We start from the raw sequence: 11,115 nt of genomic DNA, 5'->3' as shown, positions 1-11,115 counted from the left end.
GTTCTTGAATCTGATTGTAAATTATGCCCTTCACTGAAATTTGACATCTTTATATTTAGTGGAGAAAACAATTGGCTCATGCAGTCATGCATGACGGTTAAAGTGAACGGTTAATGCATACTACATTATTAAGATTTTATTAATTTTTAACCGCCAACGAGTGATCATAAGATGTTCATCGTTCCAGACTTTTGTCATTAGAGTGACTGTCTTCATTCGATCTACGTTGTTGGATAAAAAACTTTTGTTTATCAGCATAGACGACCATTCGTTTAACGACCATTGTTGGATGAGAAACTATTCCAGAAATGCATATTGTAACTCGTTCAAAAAATTAATTCAATTTTTTACGATCTTTATGATAGTCAGGTATATTTGAAATAAACCTAGCATGACGCTAGGACAAGAAAATAATTACATGTACAATAATAGATTTAACATATGTCAGTTCTAGTTAACGGAAGCCCGTTGTCTCCTTATGTCAATAGTTACATTCCCTTATTTAGGTAATCCATGATTTATATAATCACAGATAATATATACCCAAACCTAATCCAAGCTTCATGTAGATCATACTTCTAAAAGCTCATATTTTTTTAGTATATATATTTCTACACATAAAACTTCATTTTAGAAAAATTAAACTAAGAAATTATAATTGATTTAAGAAAGAATTTCATTTTGTGTCAAAACTATTCGCTCTAGGACAGTCATAACAGATGAATTAAAAACTCTTAATCAATCAATCAATCAATCAATCAATCATGCCCAGTTAAAAACTCTTAAGTTGTATACAATTATTCAAAAGTTAGTAGTTGTGAAATGTGAATCATGTTAGAAATGAATATATTTAAATCATATAGTACTACATGTGATTTTAAAAAATTGACATGTTTAACTGCACCACTATGTCTAGATCAATAGGACGCTGCCTACCAGTGGATGAATCCTAGACCAATAGGATACTGATCGATGATCATATATTGTTATGGACTAGTACTCTTATCGAATACCGACTCTGAAAGGACTCTCATGAAATGAAGATTAGTGAATAAGTGAGAGGTAAGGTTGCTGTTTCGAGTAAACTGTTTCATTTTAGGCATTTAAAGTGTCACGCGTAAAATTTCTTTTTATAAAAAAACGATTACAAAATAATATTAAGACTAGTAGTTTATAAAATAAACTGTTTATAAAATATAATGATATTTGACATTCCATTCGGTATAAAGTAACCCAAATTCATTTACCTTAAGTAGTGTGTTGCTGGTTAACTATTACTAGCCAATAACTAGCATTAACCTTAAATTAATATAATTTCTTTATTGTTTGAAAAGGAATTGGCCCCATACAAAATCCATCATAACATTCATTAATGCCTTTCCGCTCGCTCCATAACGCCCCGGGTTTGAAGCCCATGCGCAATGTAGCCGACATTATAGAGCGTAGGGGTGTTCATAGTTCAGAATAAAACCATGAAACCGTTCGAATCATTCATAGCGATGATTTCACGTTCGGTTTTCTATCCTAACTTTTGGTCGGTCGGTTTCAAAATTTTCAAACTATAGTGAATGGTTTGGTTTATGGTGTATGCTAAAATCGAGCGTATAAAACCAGACCGGACCATAAGATTTAACAAATTGTTTTAAAGCTTTAGATATTACTATAATAATAATGTTGTGTACATTTATATTGGACTTGGTTTGTGTACAAACTGTTATCACTTAGCAAATTTGATGCTTCACAGTTCCTTCAATCATGTTCACATTTTTTTCTCATCATATAGAAGTAATTGTTAGATAGAATTTAACCTTTATGATTAAAATGGTATCCATATTCACACAGTTACACACTTACAATGGTTAATTTTAATTCAATTGATTATTCTTATTCACCCAATGGTATAGGTAATTTTGTAGCATTTGTATGTTACTTGAAACTTCAAACGCATTTGAATTGCTTTTGACCCAAACCGAAACATCACTGTTAGTAACGATTTAGTTTGGTTCGGTTTAAGTTTTAGTGGTTCGGTTTCGGATTTCAATAATGAAAAACCATTATCAACGGTTTGCATTTAAAATCGTTAAAACCGGATCGTGAACACCCCTAATATTAAAGCCTATATGGTAATGAAAACGCCCAAGGTAGCGGTATACAAACCGGATAGTTTAAGGAACCGGTTTTGGGTATGGTCAACAAAAGTCAAAATCGGGTCGTGTAGGAATGGGTATTTGACCAAGTTTATTTTACGGGTTTTTATTTTGGGTAAGATCGGGTCAGGTATTAAATGGGTAAAGGTGGAGCCGGTTCTAGCGGGTCTGATTCCAGGGAGAAACCCAACACCAAATCGTACACGGGGGTCGAGTACGAATAGAAACCGTGTCCGAGTCGGGTCCAGAGTTGGGTATTTTGTGCACCTCTAACACAAGGCGTTGGTCGATAACACACATTTGTACTGTATTTCACTCCGTTAAATAATATTTTAAATCATATTAAATTTTAAACACATTTCCGTAGGGATAGCAATTTAGACACAAGTACGTGACTTTAGCAGGTATTAGATATGGCCTTAACAACATGTGTGTACTAAACAGGTAGACAAATCGACCTGTTAGTTTTCATGTCTAAACAGGTAAAATACATGTTTACCTGTTAAGTACCCGCACTTGTTTAAAAAAAATTTATAAATAAAACAATATATAACAATATAATATGTTATATATCCTAAAAAGTTATCCCTAAATTTTTATACCAACAATTGAACATGGCGCACATCATTCCAATCCAACATCAAACAAATGGTTCCCCGCCACACCTCTGGTAGTAGCTCTTCAGATCTCCGGTCTACCTCTCAACATCTCCGGTTCTCCGGCTTTCTCGTCGTTGCAGCGGCGCCACCGAGCACCGAACGCCAGAACCCTCCTCTGATTCTCCGGCATGTTCGTGTCTTATCATGTTTACCTGGTATTAACCGATTCCTGTTCAGGATACAAGTACACGATAAATTTTCAATATTTCATGTTCGTGTCTTATACTACACGTGTATACATTTCCAAAAATACCAAAATATCAAAAACCTAAGACAAGTGGTTGTATAATACTTTTCCGGTCAAACCCCGTGGCAAACATATTACGACACATGACGTATTGCGTCAACCGCGTGGCGGCTGTCCATAAAAGGTCAACAAACTACAACCGTATTACACTCCACGTACACATAACATCTTCACTGTTGCATAGTTTGGTGGTTGGTGGTGCCTACTACCTTAATTAATATTAATAATAATAACAACTTAAACCATCCCGAATCAGTTCCATTCTCACCACCATCTCCATCTTCATCAGGTATTATTCGATGTCACCTTAATTCATAGTTTATATCGCCCTGTGATCAATTGTAATATAATTTTTAATTTGGATCTATTGTTTATAATTATATCTACTATTGCATAGTTTGGTGGTTGGTGGTGACTATTAATTCAATTATCACCACCACCATATCATATCTGTACTTTCATCAGGAACTACAACTTGTTTTATCAACTATTAATTTTAGTTTTATTCGAATCCGAATTCGAGTTCACCTGAACTCATAGTTTATAATATAATTTGTAATTTGGATCTTTTGTTCATAATTATATCACCATTTGTTAAATCTCTTAATTGTGAGTACTGAGTAATATAAATTGTAATTTGGATCTTTTGTTTATAATTATATCACCAGTTGTTAAATCTTTCATCAGGAACTACAACTTGTTTTATCAACTATTGATTTTTGTTTTATTCGAACCCGAATTCGAGTTCACCTGAATTCATAGTTTATAATATAATTTGTAATTTGGATCTTTTGTTCATAATTATACCACCGTTTGTTAAGTCTTTTAATTGTTAGTAATATAAATTGTAATTTGGATCTTTTGTTCATAGTTATATCACCATTTGTTAAATCTAATATAAATTAATTTGGATCTGTTGCTTATAATTATATCACCATTTTACTAATTTTGACATCATTTTACTAATCTCGTGAAAATAACGTTAAAAGTGGCGGAATGTTAATCAGGCATCATGTGGTGGCGTTGATAGCTGAAAGACAAGGGTACATGCACCGATCAGCCGGTGTCCCGATGACTGAGTGCTATGTGCCTTATGTCCAAGGCTTGATGCAAAACTACTATCGAGTCGGGGGTCTCACCGGAAGCAGCCTCTCTATTCCTACGGGATAGAGGTCAGGCTGTCTACATCTTACCTTCCTCAGACCCTACCATAGCTTTGCTATTGGTGGGATATACTGAGTACGATGATGATGATGATGATGATGATGATGTAAAATCTTTTAATCATTAGTAATATGAATTGTAATGTGGATTTGTTGTTTATAATTATATCACCATTTGTTAAATCTTTTAATTGTTAGTAACTGAAATTGATCTGAGTTATTTAATACTAATCTAGCTAGTTTGATTGCATTAGGTGTTGCTTAGGCTTTAAGCAAGCTTAATTATGGGTTCTGGTTGGACTGTTGAGAAGAGAGTTCCAATCAGGAGTGATTCTTTGTTAAGTGAGTATGTGCCAGAAGTCGGGTGCCTCTCGATTATCGTGCTTGGTGCTTCGGGTGATCTCGCAAAGAAGAAGACTTTCCCTGCTCTCTTTCATTTGTATCGTCAAGGGTTTATTCAGTCTCATGATGTGCATATATTTGGTTATGCGAGAACTGCGATTGCAGATGACGATTTGAGGAATCGAATCCGTGGGTGAGATTTTATTCAATGTGTTTCGGTGAAAATTTACAATCGGAAGTATGATGGTTTCAACTTTCAATGTACTTGATTACTAGTCAAGGCTAGGGCTGTTTAAAAAGCCCGCGGCTCGCTTGAAGCTCGCTCGAAAATAGCTCGAAAAAAGCTCCGCTCAAAAAAGCTCTAAATGAGCTCAGCTCGATTTCTAAACGAGCCGAGCTCGAGCCAGGGTCAGCTCGGCTCGACTCGTTGGCTCGTTTAGATTAAACCCTAAATTTTAATATCTATATATAATAATAGCATACCAAGAAATAAATAAATAAAAATTATACATATATCATGCCACTCGATACCTAAACCCTTATAAAAGAATAACTAAAATAAAACATATAAAGTTATAAATTCTATAGTTTATAAATTTTATATAATATGTATGTTAAAATTAAAATTTTTGTCTTTTATATATCAAAATTTGTAAAATATAAAATTAAAAAAATAATAAAAAAAAATTAAAGGAGTCCAGCTCGACGAGCTCGAGCTCGGCTCGAGCTTTAAACGAGCCGAGCTCGAGCTCGAATTTTCAGCTCGAAAGAAAACGAGCCGAGCTCGAGCACACTTTGGCTCGACTCGACTCGGCTCGTTTACAGCCCTAGTCAAGACCAGCTATGAGGCAGGGCCGGGTGTTCGGCCAACACCCTGGCCCGACACCTCGATAGGCCCGAATTTTTATTTTTCTGAAGAAATTTTATATATTTTTTTAAAAATAATATGTATTTCTAATGTTAAAACCCAATTACTCAACTAATCTAACGCCCAAACATTTTTCACGATTCTCGGAGACGGCCCTGTAAAACCAGTGTGTTTTATTTGTAATTGCAGGTATTTGACACCATGCAAAGGATTTGAGCAAACACACGAGGAAGATGTAGCACAGTTTCTGCAACTGGTAATATAATACTCAATATCATTAATCATTTTCGGGTTTTAAATTGTTTTAAAAACTTTTTATGTATAGATCAAATATGTATCCGGTCCATATGATAAAGAGGAGGGCTTTCGTTTGTTAGACAAGGCGATATCTGAATACGAGCTATCGAAAAACAGTACCGAAGGATCATCGAGACGACTCTTCTATCTTGCTCTTCCTCCGTCTGTATATCCACCTGTCTGCAAAATGATAAGAAGCTATTGCATGAACAAATGTATGCAGTTTTTTGCATTATAAGCGGTATAAAAATAAACCGGTAAAAGGTTAATAAAAGTTAGATTATAATTATTCATACAGCGGATCTTGGTGGTTGGACTCGAATTGTTGTTGAAAAGCCGTTTGGTAGAGACTTGGCGTCTGCTGAAGAACTCAGTTCTCAAATTGGAGCACTGTTTGATGAACCACAAATCTACCGTATCGATCATTATTTGGGAAAAGAGTTGGTGCAAAATTTGGTAATAGCAATTTTTAAAAAATTAAAATCCTAATTTTGTTTTAAAGTTTTGTTCAAACTTCAAATATTGGTTTTTGTTGACTTCTGTTGACTAATATGCAGCTGGTTCTTCGTTTTGCAAACCGCTTCTTCTTGCCACTATGGAACCGTGACAATATTTCTAATATTCAGATTGTGTTTAGAGAGGATTTTGGAACTGACGGGCGTGGAGGATATTTTGATCAATATGGGTAACTTACTAACTTCTGTCATTACTCGTATCTTATTTTAATCGGTTATATTTTAACATTCTTTTTGTTACTTCTCGTTAATCCTTGTGCTCTATATTTTAACAGAATTATAAGGGACATTATACAGAATCATCTATTACAGGTAACATAATAATAATAATAATAATAATAACAACAACAACTTATTGTAGAAATATACTAAGAATTTTTGGTCATAATGTAGGTGCTTTGTCTAGTTGCTATGGAGAAGCCCGTGTCTTTAAAGCCTGAACATGTTCGTGACGAGAAAGTGAAGGTGCATACTTTGACTTTTTTGTTATTATTTTCAATGTTTTAAAAACCGGTATTTAACTTGTACCAGATTGGGCTAAAAAATGGTACAACCGGTTTACCGGGAGGTTCAGTCGGTTTAATAGTTTACCTTATAATTTCCTATAAATTCATGTTCAACTACAAAAATAACCCAAAGGTAAATAATTCCATAACAAAAAATAATCCAAAAGTTAATCTGTATTAAAAAAAAATCATACAAAAGCACTCAATTTTAAAAAAATAGTCATAAAGTTTACACGTTTGAATGTTAATTGTTGGGTTAAAAGTAATTTTGGAAAAATATGGGCCGCAAATATAAAAAATTTCTCGTACTTAAAACCACTTTGCCGGTAAAAACCGGTACTTTAGAAAAAAACCGTCGATACGATGTTCTAACAAACCGACCAAAAATACCGGGCTCAAAATACCGGCTGCTGTGCGAAATCCGGTTTAACCGGTTCAAACGGCCGGTTTGAACCGGTTTTTAAAACACTGATTATTTTGACGTTTTTTGTTACTAATATAGCAAGCTGACCGATTAAAGTATGGTTATATGATTTAGGTTCTTCAATCTGTTCTTCCGATTGAAGACAGTGAAGTCGTGCTTGGACAATATGAAGGCTATACTGATGATCCAACGGTTCCCGATGACTCAAACACTCCCACCTTTGCAACCATGGTTCTCAGAATTCATAATGAAAGATGGGAAGGTGTTAAGCTTATTAGTATCTTCATATCTACATATTTTTAATACACATTCTGATAGGGGTGTGCGTGGTGCAGTTTGGTGCGGTTATTGACTAAAACCGAACCAAAAACCAAACTTTCGGTTTTATGATTTTTTTAAAACCGTTTGGTTTCGGTTTTTTCGGTTTTCGGTTTTTGTTTTTTTGGTTCGGTTTTGGATACGATTTTTTCGGTATTGCTAATCGAGCCAAAACATTTTGGGCAAAAAAACACTTGACCCAAGATACTGAAATTGGGCATGATATTTTTTTTTTTCTTTATACTAATGATTAATAGAATATTGAATATTTGGACTTCAAATATTAAAAGCTAAGAAAAGATACATTTAAAATCAAAATTAAAAATCAAAACTAAAAGTACTAGTATTATTAGTTATTAACCATATGTAGCAACCAAATATATTTGTTAATAACCATATGTTAAAACTAGGGGTGGCAATCTTGACCCATGGGTTGAATGGGTTGTATCAAAATGTATAATATGGGTTAGAATGGGTCAAACTAAAAAAGGAAAATGATTGAAACGGGTCAAAATGGGTTGACATTTCTCGGGTTTTTTTTTTTTTTATGGAACGAGAAAAACGGGAAAAACTTTTTGGTATTTTTACTTTTTACGTTTTTGATTTATATATCGAGTTATAATTTTTTAATTATTTTTTTTGAATTTTTTGGTGAGGGGTTTTGAAATGGGTTTTGAAATCTCAACCCATTTTGACCCATTTCTAAATCCCTCACCAAAAAATTAAAAAAAAATAATTAAAAATTATAACTCGATATATAAATCAAAAACGTAAAAAGTAAAAAAACCGAAAAGTTTTCCCCGTTTTTCTCGTTCCATAAAAAAAACAAAACAAAAAACCCGAGAATGTCAACCCGTTTTGACCCGTTTCAATCATTTTCTTTTTTTAGTTTGACCCATTCTGACCCATATTATACATTTTGATACAACCCATGGGTCAAGATTGCCACCCCTAGTTAAAACTAAAGATATGGTCGTCGGTAGATTTTGCTTTAATGGTTATGGTTAAGATATTATGGTTATTTCAATTTTTTGGTTATTTCGGTTCGGTTCGGTTTTTCAGTTCTTAACAAAATACAAAACCGAACCAAAACCAATATTTCGGTTTTTGCTTAAGTTCAAAACCGAACCGTTGGTTTCTAATTCGGTTTGGTTTTTTCGGTTCGGTTTTATCGGTTTCGATTCAGTTTTATCGGTTTTGTGCACACCCCTACATTCTGAAGACTTAATGCCTACGTTTAGTCGTTTATGAACCTAATTATATACATATTATAGGTGTTCCTTTCATTATGAAGGCTGGAAAAGCATTGAATTCAAGAAAGGCAGAAATTCGTGTGCAGTTTAAGGATGTCCCGGGCGACATATATAAATGTATGTTAAATAAATTTTATTTTATATAAAAAGTAAACTTAAGATTAATCAATATTTATTATATACACCTTCAGGTCAAAAACAAGGTAGAAATGAGTTTGTCATTAGGCTTCAACCTTCAGAAGCCATGTATATGAAGCTAACAGTAAGTTTCTCGTATTGGCGCATTTTAATCCATACTTGAAGGGCATTTTAGTCATTTGACAGCGTGTCGTAACATGATATCCTATGTAGGTCAAGCAACCGGGGCTTGAGATGACAACTGCTCAGAGTGAGTTGGATTTGTCATACGGACAGAGGTATCAAGAAACCATAATTCCCGAGGCTTATGAACGTTTAATTCTCGACACGTAAGTAGCAATAAATAATCAAAAGCTTAGCTTCATAATTAGATAGCTAAAAAGTTTTAATAACTACTTTTTTTTACAGAATAAGGGGTGACCAACAACATTTTGTTCGTCGAGATGAGCTAAAGGTATAAATCAAATATATTACTTAGGGTCAATTTCATATATACCCTTACAAATATTGAAAATATCATATATATCCATGCAAAACTAAAATGATCATATATGCTAATATGCCCTTGCACAGTTATTAATATATCATATATACCCAATTCATTAAAGCATTTAAAAAAATGACCATATTACTATGGTCTGATTAGATGCGATAAATATTCGAATAGTTTGCAGTTTTGAAGAAGTGACGACAGACGATTTGGTTGTCGTTAAAGGTGAGAAAAGTCGATTATAAACACATTATGTAATTGGAAGGGGTAGAATGGCCTATTCGTTAAAATTGAGCATATATGAAAGTTAAATTTTTTTGAAAAATAACGATAAAATGGTCATTTATTAAATTATTATTATTGAATAGGGGTATATATATGATACTTTAACTGTTTTATAAGGACATATATGATATTTTAGTTACTTTGTTAGGGCATATATGATATTTCAAGTTTTGCTTGGGTATATATGATATTTATGTTGTTTGTAAGGGTATATATGAAATTAATCCTTACTAAATAATATTAAATAAATTACCTAGCATTATAATATCAAACAATGAGCAGGCGGCGTGGGAGATTTTCACGCCTCTTCTTCACAAAATCGATAGAGGTGAAATGAAACCGCTTCCATACAAGCCCGGGAGCCGAGGGCCTGAAGAAGCAGACAAGTTGGCTGCAAAGACGGGTTATGTTCAAACTCATGGGTATATATGGATACCTCCAACTTTGTAGAGTCTAAACCTGGTGTCTGATACGAATAAGGATATGTCATTATGTTCCATGTATCATTATGTGTGTTTTGCGGTTTTTTTTATCGATGGGCCGAGATGGGTTGGAGGGCATTTATGCACCATGGTGGTTTACCCATCAACTAGGGAGTAAGAATGTGTGATAAACTCGAATTTGGATGCCAATAATTATAATGTTTGATCAATGAGTTACAGTTAGTTTGGTTAGATGTAAGATGATCATGTGGCATGTTTGCTTAAGAATGGGCCGAGTTATAAATATTTTATTTTATGGGGAAAGTTAACGTATAATTACTCTATGACGTAATTACATAAATAATTACTCTAATTGTATATATAATTATTCTACTTCTTGATTCTCACGTTTAGCATGTTAGTTTCGTTTGTATTTGATCCAAACTCTTTACTTTATATATGTATATAGTTGTTTATATATACAACATAAATATTGAATACTTAATTATTATTTTAATACTATAACATATTATTTATTATGTTAACTAAAAAATGTTTATGTTTAGTATTAGGCTTATGGCTAAACGAAGTATGAACTCGTTAAGCCCGTGTTAGTGGAGAACCGATTAAGGAGCGCTAACCGTCTAAGTAAGCACCAGGTGGTGGAGCCCTAGGGGCGTTAAACGGCGACGGTAGGTGCGCAAAGCAATGGCGGATCTACTTATCAACTTTGTCAGCGAATTATAAATTAGTGCAATTTTTTTTCTGTTTTATGTATCGGATACTCCTAAGCAACTACTATGACACCCGAAAATCTAAAACATTTTTTAAGATACATCTGCAATTTTCTTCTAGATGTGTCACTAGCATAGAGGAGCAGCAGAGGATAGGGCGATAGCAAAATAACGCCTGAAGGAGTGGAGGTGGTAGCGCAAAAGGGGCGTGACGGCCCCTACGGACGGTCTGATAAATTTAAACTAAAACTCCTTTCGACTTTACCTTGTTTTGATTTGGTTCTTCTTGTTCAAAACCATAGGCATT

The 11,115-nt window shown here is 33.8% G+C and overlaps 1 protein-coding gene across 3 annotated transcripts; it reads left to right on the top strand.

Moving 5' to 3' along the window:
• The first annotated feature begins 3,224 nt into the window (after positions 1-3,224).
• On the top strand, positions 3,225-10,372 carry LOC143534562 (glucose-6-phosphate 1-dehydrogenase, cytoplasmic isoform-like). Of its 3 annotated transcripts, none has more exons than XM_077029022.1 (14): positions 3,225-3,342; positions 4,471-4,751; positions 5,616-5,682; positions 5,752-5,938; positions 6,022-6,179; positions 6,281-6,408; positions 6,514-6,550; positions 6,632-6,703; positions 7,283-7,430; positions 8,761-8,856; positions 8,931-9,001; positions 9,091-9,206; positions 9,286-9,331; positions 9,935-10,371. In XM_077029022.1, exons 2-14 carry the CDS (start codon positions 4,501-4,503, stop codon positions 10,100-10,102), a joined length of 1,545 nt encoding a protein of 514 aa, XP_076885137.1. In that variant the 5' UTR covers positions 3,225-3,342; positions 4,471-4,500; the 3' UTR covers positions 10,103-10,371. The 3 variants fall into 3 exon arrangements, with proteins under 3 accessions (XP_076885137.1, XP_076885139.1, XP_076885138.1); XM_077029024.1 differs by having other exon boundaries at positions 3,251-3,342; positions 4,482-4,751; positions 9,935-10,372; XM_077029023.1 differs by lacking the exon at positions 3,225-3,342 and having other exon boundaries at positions 4,333-4,751.
• Positions 10,373-11,115: the final 743 nt, after the last annotated feature.

This window comes from Bidens hawaiensis, unplaced genomic scaffold (genome assembly GCF_021521415.1).
Source record: "Bidens hawaiensis isolate Kalapana, Puna unplaced genomic scaffold, B.hawaiensis_p1.1 tig00010199_1, whole genome shotgun sequence".
Taxonomy (NCBI): Eukaryota; Viridiplantae; Streptophyta; class Magnoliopsida; order Asterales; family Asteraceae; genus Bidens; species Bidens hawaiensis.
The sequence above is the reverse complement of the archived record's forward strand: the minus strand, read 5'-3'. Positions and strand labels throughout refer to the sequence as shown.